The 17,854-nt window shown below is 52.8% G+C and overlaps 1 protein-coding gene across 1 annotated transcript; it reads right to left on the bottom strand.

Moving 5' to 3' along the window:
- Positions 1-4,029: 4,029 nt before the first annotated feature.
- On the bottom strand, positions 4,030-10,424 carry SNAI1 (snail family transcriptional repressor 1). Its single transcript, XM_082670051.1, has 3 exons — positions 10,292-10,424; positions 9,020-9,547; positions 4,030-4,928 (listed from the first exon to the last, which is right to left on the bottom strand). The coding sequence occupies exons 1-3, from the start codon at positions 10,371-10,373 to the stop codon at positions 4,744-4,746; spliced, it is 795 nt and encodes a 264-aa protein (XP_082526177.1). The 5' UTR covers positions 10,374-10,424; the 3' UTR covers positions 4,030-4,743.
- Between the last annotated feature and the right edge of the window lie 7,430 nt (positions 10,425-17,854).

The raw sequence follows: 17,854 nt of genomic DNA, 5'->3' as shown, positions 1-17,854 counted from the left end.
CAGAGGAGGGTAGTTCTTCCCTACAGTAGAAAGCAAACCAGTAAAAATAGAAGGAATGATGGAGCTAGAAAAATCACCATTTGGCAACCACCATAATAATAATTGATTTAGGCAGAAAACACCAGCGAGGGCTAAACCTCGTGGGTGGAAGTTTGAGGAGTAACGTGATATTCACGTGGCCTTGGAAGGTCTCCCCACAAGATACGGATTAAGTACAAAAGGGGAAAAAGAGGGACTTTATCCAGGCGAAACCTGGCAGACACCACCTTAACCAAGTGGTCAAAGTTGACGTCACCAGGAAAGGGACAAACTGACGTCATGTGCCCCATGATACGTTGCACTGAGAAGGATACAGCCCCACCGCTGTGGTTCTGCCAAAAGTGCACAGCTCAGATCTCATCATGAGGAAGCATTGGGAAAATCCAAACTGGGGGACGTTCTATAAAATACCTGGCCTGAACTCTTCAAAACTATCAGAGTCACAGGGGCTTCCCTGGTGGCACAGTGGTTAAGAATCCGCCTGCCAATGCAGGGGACACAAGTTCGAGCCCTGGTCTGGGAAGATTCCACATGCTGCGGAGCAACTAAACCCATGCGCCATGCGCCACAACTACTGAACCCGCGAGCCACAGCTACTGAGCCCACGTGCCACACTACTGAAGCTCGCAGGCCCCAGAGCCTGGTCTCCACAATAAGAGAAGCCACCGCAATGAGAAGCCCACGCACTGCAATGAAGAGTAGCCCCTGCCCGCCACAACTAGCGAAAGCGTGCGCACAGCAACGAAGATCCAATGCAACCAAAAATAAATAAATAAATTTATTAAAAAAAAAAAAGTCAGACTCACAAAAGACCAAGGAAGGAGCTGTTTCAGAATAAGAGAGACTAAAGAGGACAAGTAAATGTAACGTGGGATCTGGATCTCTCCCCACCCCCTAAAGTGCTACGGAGGGCATCACTGGGGCAGTTGGGGAAACTTGATTATGACTGTGGATTGGATAATAACATTGCACCAACGCTAAATTTCCCAATTTTGATCATTGAACTGTGGTCATATGAAAGAACGTTCTTATCCTTAAGAAATACCCACTGAAATACTTCGTGGTAAAGGGGCATCATGCCTACAACTTCCTCTCAAATGGTTCCAAAAAAAAAAAGTGGGCTTCCCTGGTGGCGCAGTGGTTGAGAGTCTGCCTGCCGATGCAGGGGACGCGGGTTCGTGCCCCGGTCCAGGAAGATCCCACATGCCATGGAGCGGCTGGGCCCGTGAGCCATGGCCGCTGAGCCTGCGCGTCCGGAGCCTGTGCTCCGCAACGGGAGAGGCCACAACAGTGAGAGGCCCGCGTACCGCAAAAAAAAAAAAAAAAAAAAAAAAGTAGGTATGTGTATGTGCATATACAGAGAGAGAAAATGCAGACTTGCATTTGATAAGATGCCGATCAAAAGATTCCAGTTTATTGTACTCTTCTTGCAACTTTTCTGTCAGGTTGAAACTATGGCAAAATCAGAAGTTTTAAAGAAATCTAAAAAACCTGGCTCCCTGCTCTCTCCTGCCCACCTCCATCTACCCCATTCTACCCCTGCACCTGCATAGAGATGGCTTTGATTGTTTTATTGTAGATCCTTCCAGAGTTTCTGTATGCAAATACAAACAAGAATGAATAGCATGCTCAATTCCACCCTTCTTCCCACAAAAGGGAGCGCGGTCTGCATGTTATTTTTCTCAATTAGCTAAATGTGGCTGAGTGGGGGCTTGTCCACATCAGAACACAGGAACCATCCTTCTTTTTATCCCCACCCCGCTACCGGGTCCAACATCTCCTTTAAATAATCCCTAGTAACTCGCACCCACCAGTGCTCAGGTGTGCCTGGCACAGGGCTGGAGGTGCAGCTGCCACAGATTCTGCAATCCAACCATCCCCTGAGGCCTCCACCCCTCTGGGCCAGGCCAGCAGTCATCCCTCTGCCTTGGGCCTTTCACTGGCTCCCAGCTCTGACTTGGCTAACTCCATTCTCCACCAGGGTGGGGGGAATCAGTGCAAAAGTAAAGCAGGCCTCATGGCTCCCCTGCTTAAAATGTCCCTGTGGCTGCCCTGTGGGCTCAACAAAATAGAACTCCTGGCCACCTGCACAAGTGCTGCAGGATCTGGACCAGCTCATCAATCCCACCTGGTGCCCCCAGACTCTCTGCCGCCCTGGTCTTTTTTGGCATCATGGCAAGCTTATTCCAGCCCCGGAGCCTTTGCACTTGCTGCTTCCTTGACAGGCTGGAGCTCTCTCCTCCTCCAGGTCTCCGCTGGAATGGGCACTGGGCTGCAGCTCTCCCACCTTATCGGAGGGTGCCCTACCCCATCGCTCTCTAGTAGGCGCTCTCTTTAATTCCATCTTGGCACATCACTGTAGGAAAGCGGCTTATTTAATCACTCGTTTGTTTTCTGTCTCCCCTGCTAAAACATTAGTTCCCTGAGTGCAGGGACTGTCTCTCTGTTCAGGGCTGTAACCCCGGGGCCTAGAACAGGGCCTGGCACACACGGGGCTCATCAAAACTGATTGGATGGACATCCCTTTACAGTCTCCGGGGAGGAAGGTGCCATCATCACCCTATTTTAGAGGCAGCAACTGGGGGTCCGAGAGGCGGAGAGCCTTGCTCCAAGGCCTTGCGAGCCAAGGGCATGAGCCTGGTACCTGACTCCCAGAATGATCGGAGCCTCGTGCACCCATGTTGAATGCCAGCTGGGAGTTTCCACGAGGCCCATCCCTCTGGGAGTGTATGCAATCAATTATACATTCACCATCAATGTCAGCACCTACTACGGGTGGATGTATGACACCCAGGGACGTGGGACACAGTAGGCCTTCAGCAAATTGACGCCCAAACCCTCAGCCCCCCACCGACTCCCTAACTTCCCTTCAGGGAGGCCAGCTACAATTTGGCGATTGTTAGAGAAGTTTTTTTTTTCTTTTGGGAGGAAAGCTGCAAGTCATTAAGGGCTGCTCCTGGCCTGTGGGTCACCATTTCCTGTTTAGAAGAAAGAATCATCTCTCCTTTGGAACACGAAGCTCCCCCGCCCCCGGCCTGACTCTGGGGCTCTGGGACGCCCGCTCAGCTCCCCGCAGGAAACTGGCACCTTCGGCACCTTTTGTGTTCAAAAAGGACACTCATTTTCTCCTGGCCCCAGGAGGGCCCCAGAGGTGAGGTCACCATGACAGCCTGCCGTGAGTGAATTAGCTCAGCCCGGGACGGGACGCAAGCTGACCGTCTTCCTGTCCTGTCCTGTCCTCGAGCAGGAAGCAGAATGACCCCTACCCTTTGGCCTGGCTTCTCACCCTCCCGACTCCAGCCAGCCAATTTCCTTGCATCAAAGGCCATTTGGTACCCAGAGGCCAGACAGAGGTGTGGGTCTGACAGGGAGGCCGGAGCGGGGCCTGGAGCCCCTGGAAACAGGAAGGACGTCCTCTGTCCCCTTCTTACTCATCGCATTCCACTCCCTCATCTGGGGGCAGCAGCCGCTCCCTCCCCAAAAGACCTGCAGTGCTGGGGAAGGCCCCACAGCAGGCCTAGTTGATAAGACCCAGGGAGCTGGCTTCTCACCCTGTGGGCCTGGTTGGCTTCAAAACGGGAGCACGAGAGAATGAGTAAGGGCCGCAGTGTAGAAACCTGCACACACAGCTCTACTGCTCACTGGCCCACAGGTGTTTCCCAACCTCCGTATTGGACAGGACATCCAGGCTCCGAGGAAAACCCATCTGCACAAACAAGGTCCCTGACAAACCCAGAGGTCCAAAGCCATGTGATGTTTAAGAGGCCAAGATTTGAGGCTGTGTCAGGAGTATCCGAGCTCCACGAATCCCTGCCCCCCTCCTCCCTCCCTAAAGGCCCTTTAAAATACCCACTCCACATAAAACCAAGTAGACTTTTTTATGTATAAATTAACCACTTTATTGAATATCAATAAACCGTACATATAACTATACAAAACGTTTCCTTAGTACAAAATGTCGCTTGCAATATAAATACCAGTGTACCTTTAAAAATGTAAACATCTTCCTCCCGGGCCCACCTGTCGGGCCCCCGAAAATAGTTCCGGGAGACACATCAGTGGAGCCGAAGCACCCCACTTGGGCCCCGGACAAGTGAAGGCAATTATTCACAGTCCCTTTGGAGACGTTGTTAAATTGCCCGTGAAACAGGTGCCACCATGACAAACAGGAGGCTGAATAGCTGCCCAGGCCCTGGGGCATCCTGGGGTCTAGATGCTGTCCTTGTGTCAGGGCCCACCCCCGCGAGTGCACCTGGGGGTGGGTGTTTGCATAGTTAAGTTGCACCTTCTGGAGGGGGTGGCCTGAGGGTTCCTGTAGGGGAGGCTGGGGTCCCCTGAGTGGGGTGGGAGCTTCTCATCAGTCTGCTGGCTTTTGTCCTGGAGCTCAAAGCAGCTGTATCCAAACAGCTCTGGATACACAAACCCATGCAGAAAGGCCAACTCCAGAACACTCTGGAGCAGCGGCTGCCAGGAGGGGGTCTCTGCTGCAAGCCACCCTTCCATCAGCTGTCCAAAGAAAGGCCCCCCTCAGAGCCCGGTGGGGCGCTCAGAGCAGAGGACTGGGAAGTGGTCCTCAGAGTCCTGGGGGGCCAACGCAGCCAGAAGGCGGAGCTCAGGAGGGAACTCTGTGGCAGCGAGAAGGATGCCGGGTCCTTCCTTCTGGAGTTGGGGTAGGGCCCGGAGAGGTGCAAGGAGCCTTTAGAGTCAGCGGGGTCCCCCTGAGCAGCCTGACTCTTGGTGCTTGTGGAGCAGGGACATTCGGGAGAAGGTTCTGGAGCACGTCTTGCACTGGTACTTTTTGACATCCGAGTGGGTCTGGAGATGGGCCCGCAGGTTGGAGCGGTCAGCGAAGGCGCGGCTGCAGTGGGGGCAGGAGAAGGGCTTTTCGCCTGGGGAGAGAAGACAGGAGGGAGCTGAGTGAGACTCAGCCACTTGGGAGAACAGCTGACGTCTACTGAAATCCCCACCCACCCCGGGCTCACTCCAACCTTGAGGAACTCCCGCGACCCAGAAAAGCCAGGCCATACAGTGTCCAAAGGCCTGGATTTGGCAGGGAGCGCTGCTGCTTCCCACCGTGTGGCCCTGAGCAAGTCAGCTGGCTTCTCTTGAGCCTCCATTTGCTCATCTGTAAAATGGAGCTGTTCATCCCCCACTCATAGAGGCTGGTAATTGAGAGAAGGTTGAATCAAGTACTTTTCCTGCCCTGCCAGCAGGAAGTGCTCAACAATGATGAGTGATGGCAACTGTGTTTGCTGAACACTTTGTGCTAGGGACAGTGGAAGCATTTTACATGATCTCATTTAACCCCACCTTTGTCCTGAGTTTAGAGATGGTGAATCTGAGGCACAGGGAATATGCAACATCTCAGCAAGACCAAATAGCCCGACTCCAGCGCCCTTGATTTTTTTTTTTTTTTAAAGAATTTATTATTTATTTATTGGCTGTTTTGGGGTCTTCGTTGCTGCACGTGGGCTTTTCTCTAGTTGCAGCGAGTGGGGGCTACTCTTCGTTGCGGTGCACGGGCTTCTCATTGTGGCGGCTTCTCTTGTTGCGGAGCACGGGCTCTAGGCGCAGGGGCTTCAGTAGTTGTGGCTCGCGGGCTCTAGAGCGCAGGCTCCGTAGTTGTGGCGCATGGGCCTAGTTGCTCCACGGCATATGGGATCTTCCTGGACCAGGGATCGAACCCGTGTCCCCTGCATTGGCAGGCGGACTCCCAACTGCTGCGCCACCAGGGAAGCCCAGCGCCCTTGATTTTAAGCACTACACAGACTGCCCCTCAGTTAAGGGGGCTGTAATGGATGTTCCTTATTAACCCCTGGATTTACTTCCTCTTGGGGACAAAGCTTAAGAGCCAGCCTTAAAGCCCCAGCCCACCCCTATCCCCCAGCAGGTCACTCCTTTATCCTGCTTCCCCATCGACTCGGATCACACTCAGGGTAGTTTCAAGTCTGTTCGTCCCCCAATCAGACTGAGCCCCATGAGGGCAGGATCCCCCCGCCACCGACACCGAATCCATTCCAAGCTTCCAGCCCAAGGCCCAGAACCCCCAAGAGGCTACAGAAACCTTTTACCTTATGACTTATTTTTTTTAAAAAACCCTACCTGTGGCCCTCATTCACCTGCCTGGCCAGGCTGTACTGAGAAGAGTCTTGCACTCGGGGCTGGGTACACAGTGAGAACTCAATAAATGCTTGTACAACAATAAGTCTTTTTTTATAAAGGTCTCAGAAGAGCCTGACTCCTCAATCACCACCAGAAAACACCATTCACCAACTTTTCATAATTCCTGCCCCAATCAAGAGACTATAACTCACATTCCAGAAACGTCAAATGCTGTGTTTCACTTTTTCCTGGGGCTGCAGCATTTCCCAAATAAAGTCAGAAGGGTAACGCATTACACAAATACTAATCAGGTTCCTACCACAGGCCCGGCACTATTCTGTAATACTGAATAGTCTTTTCCAGAAGAAACTACACTCTCCTATCCTTCCATTCCCAGTCTTATATGCCCCTAGGCCAAGGCCCTCTAGTTAAATCCCAGTGCTGGAATTGAGAGCTGGGAATGAATGAATTCCAGCAGCCTCCTGGGTGCCTGGGGCACTAGCTGAGCAGGGAGGGCAGGGTCTAGAAGTCAGATGCCTGCGGCCCACTGTGGAACCACGTTCATGGGCTCAGTCTCCTGGGGCAGAGAGCGGGGACCTGGCCAGAGGACTGGGGAAGGGACACCTGAGTGACCTGCTCTGCCGTACTGAGCTGCCTCTGCACACCAGGCCGGAAGGGTTTGATGACCGCAGTCTACAAGGTCCAAGGGAACTTCCTCCTCACTCACACACTCCTTTGTGAACTCAGGGCCCACGCTATGCAGGTCCGGAAAAGGGGATGGAGTCCTGTAATCCCCACTGCCCCCTCACCCCCTCGGCCAAGGTGAAGGAGCCCTGGCTCCAGCCCATGGGCTGTGACTTGGGAAAGTGACTTCCTTCTCTATGCCTCAGTTTCCACACCCTGTAAGAGGGGGTTATGATGGCACGTCTCTCTTAGGACTGTTGGTGGATTTACCGCCTTGACCAGGTGAAGGAAGCCCTGAGCATCACGCCTTCCCCCGCCTCCCGCACTGCCAAGTGCTCAGTGAACGTTATCTTTATGTTTCTTATGATTAGACACAAACCTGAACAAAGGGGCAGGCTTGATGGGATGTGAGGGGTGCAGCAGGAGGCAGCAGATCTCCACCCCTCACGGATTCCCCCTCCCCACCCCAGCCACGTCTTTATGGTGCTCCTGGAGTGTGAAATCGGCACCAGACCAGCGGGACAAAGGCCGCCGAGGGGGGCAGTGTACATGCAATACTCCCTGGATTAACGCGGCCTGACACACTGCGGGCCAGCAGCTGCGGCCTGGAACAGGTGCTGGGCACCGCTGCCCTGTGCACCTGCTCCACTCCCCAGCCCCGCCCCCTGGGCGCACCATTAAGGCACACAATGGGAGTTGATGAGGATGGCACTGGTGCATTTCAACAGGCTTTTTGTGTCTGAGCCATGCCTTTACATTAAAATAATGTCCGAGTGGGAAGGGAAAGAAGCTGGGGGGCCCAGGGGAGCATCTGAGGGCTTCCACTCCCCCCAAATAGAGACCCCATCAGCTGGGCAGGCACCCAGGACAGAGGCCAGGCAATTGGACCCTTCCATGTTAAAATCAGAGCTGTTTGTGCACCAAGTAAGAGACATGGGTAGTAGCCACAGTCTGCAAGGTGTGGAGGATGCCCCCCACCCCCGTAGGAGTAACGATGACACCAGTAATGCCTGCAAAATGCCAGGCTTCACAAACCACCTCACTGACCCTCACGGCTCACTCAGAGGTCAGCCACCGGATGAGGAAATGCCAGAACTGAGTCTCCAACCTGGCCAACCTGACCCCCAAAACCAACAGTCATGACCCTTGAACCCTATTCTCCCTCAACAGACACTCTCCAAAGAGCAGCCCCAAGCAGGGTGGCCTCCACCATTCATGTTCTGAAAAGGTGGAGTGGCTACCTTTTCTGCATCCCCAGAAAGCTAAAGGCTAGAACAGGCTCCATTTCATAATTTTCTACACATTCAGTGTTGCATTTTTTGAAACACCAAGACATAATTGTGTTTTCTGCCAGCAAACGTGTTCCCGGGTCTGCATGATAGGATTAAGATTATCTATTCAGCAGTGTGAATGGGGGTGGGGAGAGCAGATCTGAGAACCATGATGATATTATAAAGCGATTAAGGAGCCACTGAATCTAGATAGCCCCATATGAAATGCTATCGTAACCCACCCTATATGATTATATTATAATCGGAGGGGCTCAGAGCGTTAAATCACTTGCTCAAAGACACACAGCATGGAAGCAGAGTGAGTACCAGCTATGATGTTTGTGTGTACTGATCATGTACCAAGCACTGTCCCTGGTGATTTCTGCATGCTTTCTTTCATTTGACCAGAGCAAAAACCCCACAAGGTGTTTGTATGCTCATTTCACAGAGGCGGGTACTGAGGCTTAGAGAGGTGAAACAGCAGCCCAAAGTTTGGGAAGATCCCAAAGCAGGAGTCAGAGGCAGGTGGGGAGTCTGACAAACATCCTGTCTGGCTGGGGGGCGGGTGGGGGAAGTGGAGCAGGGTGAGCCCCTTCACACCTGGCCCCAACAGCAAGGTGCTGGTTACACCTTTCCCATACCCAGCTCCAACCCATTTGGCTGAGAACTGAGCCTGCAGAGGGACGTGTAAAATTATCTCCTTAGCCCATCTGCTTAGCTGGTGAATGAACGAATGTTTCTGCCAAACTTTTCGGAGCCAGGCCCCTGAACTCTTGAGCTAGGAGTCAGGAGACTGGGTGGGGGGTGGGGGTGGGGGTGGTCAGTTTCCACAATCTGAAAGTAACAGCAAGCCCATCTTACAAGACCTTGTAGCAAAAGCAGTGGGACAGTGAGAAGGGCAGCCAGCCTGCAGGGGTACTCACCAGTGTGGGTCCGGACGTGGCCCTGCAGCAGCCAGGGCCTGGAGAAGGCCTTCCCGCAGGTGCTACAGACGCAAGGCAGCGTGTGGCTTCTGATGTGCATCTTAAGGGCACCCAGGCTGATGTACTCCTTGTTGCAGTATTTGCAGTTGAAGGCCTTGCGAGACTGGGGGTCCTTGGCCACGGAGAGCCCAGCCAGCTGCTTGGGCAACTGGCCCAAGCCTGGGAAGGCAGCATAACCCTCGGCCTCCAGGGAGGAGGCTGAGGTGGAAGAGAAGGACGAAGGAGCCGGTGAGGGTGGGCTGGGGGGCTGGGAGCCTTTCCCGCTGTCCTCGTCAGACAGGGAGGTCAGCTCGATGGCCTTGGGGATCTCCTGGGGCAGAAGAGAGGCCCAGCCAATCGGCTGGGCTTGGGGTGCCAGGAGAGAGTCCCAGATGAGCGTAGGCAGTGAGGCCGTGGGATTGAGGACCTCGGGTGGCGGGATGGCTGCCAGCAGGTGGGCCTGGTCATAGGGCTGTTGAAAAGTGAACTCTGTGAGGAGACAGGGAAAAGCGCAAGGTCAGGGATTAGATCATTCAGTCAGTCAGCAAACATTAGCCTGATGTGGGCCAGGGGCTGAGTGGGGCTGGCACTCAATGCTTAGTAGAGGAATAAAAAAGATTCATGACCAGGACAGACAGGTTCCTGCCCTGGCAGAGCCCCCTCCTCAGCCAGGTCACCTGGTTCTCCCACCTCAACCTCCAGATCTTACAGGAAGGACACCCCCTTCCCCAGCTCCAACTCAAGGAGGTCATTCTCAGGTCTCCTTCCTCTTGCGGTGCCCAAGTCCCCAGCCTGAGGCGAGACCCCCAGCTCCCTGGCCCCTAATCTCCCCAGCTGCCGAGGCACCACCCCTGTCCCCCTTCCATACACATCTCTTCTCCCACCCCCTCCCCCAAATCCTGTGGACTCCGGACTCTTTCCAGCCCCTGGCCGGCGTCTATCCAGACACAAGCCGCCTCCCCTCACTTCTGTGCTCTCGGGGCGCCCCGCTTCTCGGCGGCTAATTAGTCCCCTCAGCCAAAGACCACCGGCCTCTAAAAGCCCTCTCCCAATCTCCCGGATCCACCTGCCCCGGCCTATTCACACCCAGACTGTTATCTTTTGACTCGACTTTGGCCCCTCGACTTTGGCCCCTCCATTTTGTCCCCAAGGGCCCTGCCTCTCAAGTGCCCCCCATGCAGCCTTCGCCTGCCTCCCCCAAACTCCCTGGGGTCCGGCACCCCGTCCACTCACCTGGAGAAGAGTCGTGGAGCTCACTGTAATTGGGTCTCCGGCGGGAGCAGGCGGACTTCCTGACGAGGAAAGAGCGCGGCATGGTGGCCGAAGCAGCGGGGGGAGCCGGGTCGTGCTGGGATACCAAGACCCTCCACACGCGAGGCCGTGCAGCTGCGCTGTGAGTGAAGTCTGGCCGCCAACTGCCTTAAGTACGCCAGCCGCGGGTGGGCGGGGGCCGACTACGGCCACGCCCCTTTGTCACCTCCGCGCCAATCGAGGCGCGCCTTCGCCGGAGGCCACGCCCCAAGCAGGTGCGCCGTGCTCTGGCGGGGCTCGCGCCGCGTGGCGCTGGGAGCCGGGAGGGGCCGCTCGGGCTCTGGGCCTCGGGGCTGCACTCATCACACGGCTGCGGGCTGCCGGGGGCGGGGCGCCGGGAACCCCGGACTAGGCGGGACCCCCTTCGGGACCCGAGCTCCAGCCAGCTCGACGCGGCACGGTAGCCCGCCTCTGGCGCCCCCTGGCGCCGCGCGCCGCGAGTCTGGACACCTGACGTTCCGATACTGCCACCTCCTCGGGTTTGGGAAGGGGGTGCCTTCGCCCGGAAGGTAACTCGCAAAGAACGTGGGAATGAAAGGGACAATACACAGTTCGGGGACGGGGAAGAGCAATGGACTTCTGCACGTGGTTGCTGACTGTGCAGTGCCACAGCCTTTTTTGCAAAGCAAACGGGCATCATCTAGAAAAATGCATTCGTTCCCTCAGTGTTTACTGAGTGACCACTAACATGCCAGGCACTGTTACCGGAGCTGGGGATACAGCCCTGAACAAAACACTCGGGGTCTCTGCCGAAGGGTAGCTCCCTGTCCGGCGGAGGAGACAGACGAAGTAAACAGACAATTCCAATGCAAAGGGAAGTGTGCTTTGATGGGGGGAGACCACAGGGCACTGTGACAGTCAAGAGGCGGGTCACTTGACAGGGGGTCGGGGGGGGGGCACTTACCAGAGGAAGTGAAGAAATACCGAGGGGAAAGGCCTGAGGTTAGAATCAGTAACTATTTCAGAGCCACTGAGAGCAGCTCTCAGGGCTGGGGGTGGGGTGGGCAGGGCTGATGGGTCAGATCTGCCTGGCCTCCAGGGCCTGGAAGAGTTTGGACTTTGCCCCAAGGGCACTGGGGAGCCAAGGAAGAATTTTCAGCTGAGGAGGGACCTGTTTAGAATGGTTGAGAAAGAGTACTCTGGGCAGGTGGGAGAAAGAAGTGGGGAAGGGTGGGGCTGAGGTGGTCTCCTCACTTGTCTGGGGTCGTCAATACTGTGTCTAAAGGACCTAAGGCTGGGCTCCAAGGGAGGCACTGACTGGTTCATTGTGGGGTGGGCCCAGGGGAGGGACACTTCATCCTCAGCTCTCCTGTGAGCCCACCAACTTTGAGGGCCATGCCCCGCCTGGAGTGGGGTTGTGGCACGGAAATAAATCCACAGGTCTTGCCCACGGGTTTCCACCTGTGAAGCAAGGACGATGAAAACCTGTAAGTCCCTCCACTCACCACCTAGAATGAGGGCAGGGACAACTGTCTGTTTTGGTCATCAGGTGCTGGGGATAACAGCTGTGAACAAGACAATCCTTACCATGTTCTAACTGGTGAGGGGAGGGTAAGGTGAGGGAGACAGGCCATGCACAGTCATTACGAAGAATATAGCCTCTTCTACGTCTGTTTACTTTCAATCACGATTTTCCACATGCATCCAGAGGGAGGAGTAAGGCTGTGTCCCTCTGCTCAAAACCTCCCATATTCCTATCTCACCCAGAGTAAAAACCAAAGTCTTCACCACGGCCCTCCACCCTGCTGATCTGACCTCTGCTGATCCTGTCTTGAGCCACTCTCCTCCTTCCCCCTGCACAATGATCACCCCCTTCTTTCTGTTCCTCCACATCCCAGCCCTTGCCTACCACAGGACCTTGGCACCTACCGTTCATCTTCCCTGCCCCCTAAATCTCTTCCCCCAGATCTTCACCATGTTGGCTCCTTTTCTTTGTTTCAGCATTAACTTCACCAACTGCTCAGCCTCATTAGTAATGAGAGAAATGCAAATTAAAACCACAGTGAGATACCATTTCACACCATCAGAAAGATAAAAAGTTAAAATTTGGTCACTAGCAAGTGTTGAGGGTGTGAGGGCAGCAGGACTTTCGTTCCATGCTGGCGAGAGTGTCATAGGTACAAGCCACTTCGGAAAAGTTTGGCATCAGCTAATAACAGGTGACTCTCCTAGCAATTCTATTTCCAGGCCAACAGCATCGCAGAGGTTCTCAGCCCTGGCCGCAGATTAGATTCCCTCAGGGAACAGCCTAGCCTGGGCCCCACCCCCAGAGCCATCCTGATTTGATTAGCCTGGGTGGGACCCTCTGGTATTAGCATTTTAAAAAACTCCTCAGGTGATTCTAGTGAGCCGCCAAGGTTGAAAACTGCTGCCCAGCCCTAATCCCAGAAGAAACAAGAGAATATTCATTGCACCGTTGTTCCTAACAGCAATACAAAAACAAAAACAAAAAACAAAAAAAGTGGAAACAACCGTAATGTTCTAATGTTTATCAACAGTACAAAGGGTTAATAAACTGCGGTTCATTCCCATAATGGAACATATACAGCAATAAAAACAAACTGCAACTCCATGCAACAACAGGGATAAATCTCAAAAGCATAATGTTAAGCAAAAAGAACCAACTCAAATGCATACAGTTAGTTGGATTTACATAAGGTTCAAAATCAAGCAAATGAAACCTTTTATCGTCTAGGAATGTACATGGAGGCGGTAAAACTATAAAGAAAAGCAAGGAAATGTTTAATACAAAATTCTGGAGAGTGGTTAGCTGGGGGAGAAGGTGCTCCTAGAGAGTTCTTGATAATGTTGTTTTAAGCACAGAAAGCTATTTATTAGTAGTCTTGAAACTGTAGACAATTTAAACACTTTTGGTAAGAATGATATATTTAACACAAATTTTATGTCACCTCAAGGGAGGCTTCCCTGATCAACCCAGCCAAAGTAGCACCCTGCCCCACTCACAACGTCACTGTTTATTCCATTACCCTATTCAATTACCTTCAAAGCACTTAGTAGGGGCTCAAGTATTTGGTGAATGACTGATTACTGGCTGTTCCTCCTCCTGGGTCACCCTGTGCGAGTTACCCAGTCTCTCTGAGCCTCAATTTCCTCAACTGTAAAAGGTGGGTGTTCTGTCTCCGAGAGATGCCGGGATGGGCAGAGTCCAGAGGCTGGTACTCAAAACACCATTGCCTGGGCCTGCCGCTCTCCATTTTCCTTCGGTCGGTCACCTGCGCCCTGGAGGAGGTGTAAGGTGGGGGAGGGGCCTTTCTCAGATCTGGGCTGTCCCCTCCCTTCCGATTGAACTGTCCCGGCGGTTTCTCCTCCCGGGTCACCCTCACAACCCTCCCTCCAAGAGGCGGCAGAGACAGCGAGGTGGGGGGGGGCTTTGGGCGAGGCGAGGCCCTGGACGGCGAGCCAGCTCCTGGAGGTGCGGTCCCGGCCTCCTTGCAGGTGAAGGCGAGGCGACACTTTTGATGCTGTGGTGTCAGGTCCTCCCGGAAATGTACTGGCTCTGCCGCTGGGCTGCAGCGGACCGGGCCGGCCCGGTCCTGCCCACCGCCCTCGCCCCGGGGCGCGGCCTTACGGCGCCCTCTGCTGGCCGTCACGTGGGGCCGGATGCACAGGCCTTCAACGAGGATGAAAACTGGTACAGCTGCCTTGGAGAGCAGTTTGGGAATATCTAATACGGCCAGGAAAGGCCTCTGAGAGAAGATAAATTTGAATAAAGGCCTGCATTTTCCACGGTGTCCATCCTCCACTAAAAGAACGATAACTAAAAATGTGATTTACAACTCAACCAAACAAAAAAAGAAAGCGCCCCTCCATCCCAGATCTCCATTTCCCTCTGCAAAGGTAACTAAATATTTTTACCAGTGTCTTGTATGATCTTCCAGAGATGGTTTTTATAGAGACAAGGAGATATATGCATATGTGAATATAATGTGTACCTCCCTTTTTTATGTAACACAAATGGGAGCGTATACGCTAGCCTACTTGCTTTCCTCCCAAGTAACTATACTACGGTCTTGAAAGTTGTTCCATATCATTACATGTAGCTCCCTTCATCTGTTGCAGGGCTGCAGACTTTTTCATTGCCTGGATTATACCATAATCACACAATTTATCTAACAAGGGGACTTGTGATAGGCATTTAGATTAGAATATAACTTTTTGCTACTACAAACAAGGTGGCAATTTCAATGAATGTCTTGTACACACATCTTTGACCTGAAGTGCAAAGATATGTTACAAAAAATGTTGAGGGAATTCCCTGGCGGTCCAGTAGGTTAGGACTCTGCGTTCTCACTGCCGACGGCCCAGGTTCAATCCCTGGTCAGGAGCTAAGATCCCAAAAGCCATGTGGTGTGTCCAAAAAAAAAAAAAAAAAAAAGTTGATACATTTACAATGTATCAAATACAATGTATCAAATGATACAAATATTAGCTGAATGGATGAAAGAACTCATATACTTTTTTTTTTGGCCACGCTGCGCAGCTTGCCAGATCTTAGTTCCCTGACCAGTAATTGAACCTGGGCCCCCTGCAGTGGAAGCGCCTAGTCCTAACCACTGGACTGCCAGGGAATTCCCACTTTTATGTGAAAAAAATTCAGGTGAACAGAATATCTCAGAGGCTGCCTGTTGTGCAGAACTTAATAAATTATAAGTTTAGGCCCAGACTGTACAATTAGACCCAAGACTCTGGTTACTTCTGAGGACGGAAGCAGACAGGGGTGGGAAGGAGATTTTTCTCCAAACCGTTTCTGAAGGGTATGAATGTTTTATTTCAGATGCATGTGTCACCATTTCAAATAAAATACTTTTTCATGAAAAAAAACCCAACCACAAAACCCAGGCAAATACTGCCTGCCTGCCGCTGAGACCCAGTTTCTTCATCTAGTAAATAGGGGTAAATAAGTCGGGTGACCAACCATCCTGGCTTGTCCGGGACTGAGGGAGTCCTGGGATGGTCCCAGGCAGCTGGGAAGAGGGGGTCTCCTGGGGTAAAAGGCAGGTGTCCAAGGCCTTGAGGGTGGTGGGTGGATGTGTGGGTGCTGAGTGGCACCCTGAAGCTAGACCTCTCCACACCTGCTGGGCCGGCATCCCCCCTGGAGGTCCACTGATGTTCTAGACCTGACGCAGGTCCCTGGATCTCGCTAAGGTGCAGAGCGCATCTTGCCTGGCTAATCGTGCGTTTGCCACAGGGGCTGACATCCATTATCTCGCAGACTATCTCCTGCGCACTAATTTGCCTTGGCAGCCTCGCCCCTCGTACTGCACTGATATTGCCCTGTTATCTCCACTTCCTGGCAGAAGGCTGAGCCTGTTTCCAGGTAAGGCCCCAGGGCCTCCTCTCTCCCCACCTGTGCCCACCTTTCGCACCTGGAGACCTTTGTGCATCTCTGGACCACTGAGTGTGGCAGATATTGACAAGGAGGGGAAAGTGAGAACAGACTATTTCCTTAGGTCAAAGCTACCTTAAGTCTCGGACTCAAAATAAAATCCAAACCCTGCTCTTGGCTCACAAGATGCTACCTAACCTGGGGCTCAGCTCCTCCTCTGTCCCCGCTGTTCACCTGCTCCAGCCTCAGTGAACTTCCTGCTTCCTCTTCATACAGGTTCTTTCCCATAGCAGGGCCGTTGCCCTTGCCATGCCCTCTGCCCACAATGGCCTTCCCTAGATCTTCCCAGAGCTGTTCTCAGTTCATACATCACCTCCCAGATGCTAATGTCATCTCCCTTTCCCACTGCCGCCACATTGGTCCATGACCTCCACAGCAAGCCCTGAGTGGTAGGCAAGACTATCAGCCTCTTTTTATAGATAAGGAAACCGAGGCTCAGAGAGGTGACATGTAACAGGCTCAAGTCACAGCGAGCAAGCGATGGAATGTCCCTGGCCTAGCAGGCTAGGATACTGTAATAAGTCAGCAAGACACAAACAAGCCCCTATGCTCGAGGAGCTCACAGGTGAGGGAGGAAGAGTGGTAGCGGGCAATTCGCCAACCCTGAGGGACCCAGGTGAGTCAGAAGAGTGAGACTCCAGGCTGAGGTCACAAGGATGGGCAGGTGAGAAATGGAAGTGAGAAGACATTCCAGGCGGCAGTGACCGCTGACAACCATGATTAAGAAGCCCAGGGGCAGACGAGTGTTCCAGGATGAGAAATTAGTTCAGATGGCAGAGGCTCTGGGGGCCCCTTGAGCCCACCTCCCCCATGAGGCTCCAGCCACAACAGACCACACCAGGCATGCTCCGGTCTCAGCGACTTGGCATGTGGTGTTCCCATTCTGTAGAATACCTTCCCCACAGATGGCCCTTGCAGTTTTTGAGATTGCCAGTCTTTTTTGAAATTAGAAATGTTCAACTGGAGTTTAGAAAACTATGGTTTGTTTTTAATATTTTTAGTTAACACATTAACACTTTTAAGACATATACACGCACATTACTGCAAAGCACAAAGGTGGGGTCCCACCTAGCCCTACCACCTGTGGTTGTGTGACCCTGGATAGGTCCCTTCCCTTGAACTACAACTACTACGTAGGTTGGGACCTAGAACCTGGACAAGCCACCCCAGAAGCCCTCCTCGCAGGCACGTGTACACAGACACACACACACAGGCACACACAGACAGAGACACACACTCACACCCTCTATCTTGATTTCACCTGGCTGTTCTCACTGATCTTGGAGATAGGGTTGCCAAATAAAATACAGATACCCTATTAAACTAGAATTTCATATAAACAACAAATAAGCTTTTAGTATCAGACTGCAAGGAACAGGATTAATTCTTTACCTGAAATTCAAAATTAACTGGGTCTCTTGTATTTTTATTTGCTAAGTCTGGCAGCCCTACTTGGAGACTGGCTCCGACCAGCACTTAGAGCACAATCTATATAACGAGTCCCCTGCTGCTGATGGGCAATGAGGTTGCTTCTCATCTTCTGCTTACCGGGAACAATAGTCCCATGATAATCCTTGCACGAAGGACACTGACCTCATCTACAATCGTATCTGGAGGGTGTGTTCCTAAAAGTCGCTTTGTCATTCTCTGCCTGAATTCCTGTGGCCAGGCTGTCAGGGCCTCCATGCCTCAGACCAGCTCCCTCTCAGTCTCCCCGGACAGCAGCAACCCTTCTCTATCCCAGTCTCTCCCTCCACCTTGTTCTTTCTCCTTGTCTCTCTCCATCTCTGTCTCTTTCCCTCTCTGTCTCTCTGGGAGTCTCTTTCTGACTCTCTCTCTCTCTCATTGTCTCACCTTGGGCATGTCTCTCTCTGTCTCCCTGGACTCTGCCTGCCTCTGTCTCTCTCAGTCTTTCTCCCTATTTCTGCCTCTCTCAACCTGTCTCCATTTGACCCGGCAGCTCTGTATATAAAATGCTTAGATGAGCAGGCAAGACATATTTGGAAGGATGCTCACTCTAGCACAGTCCGTAACAGTTGTGAAAATTAATAAAGGGAAACCTCACTAAAATGGAGTTG

Source organism: Grampus griseus (assembly GCF_964374135.1).
Source record: "Grampus griseus genome assembly, chromosome: 14".
Taxonomy (NCBI): domain Eukaryota; kingdom Metazoa; phylum Chordata; class Mammalia; order Artiodactyla; family Delphinidae; genus Grampus; species Grampus griseus.
This window is presented reverse-complemented; position numbering and strand designations above follow the sequence as displayed.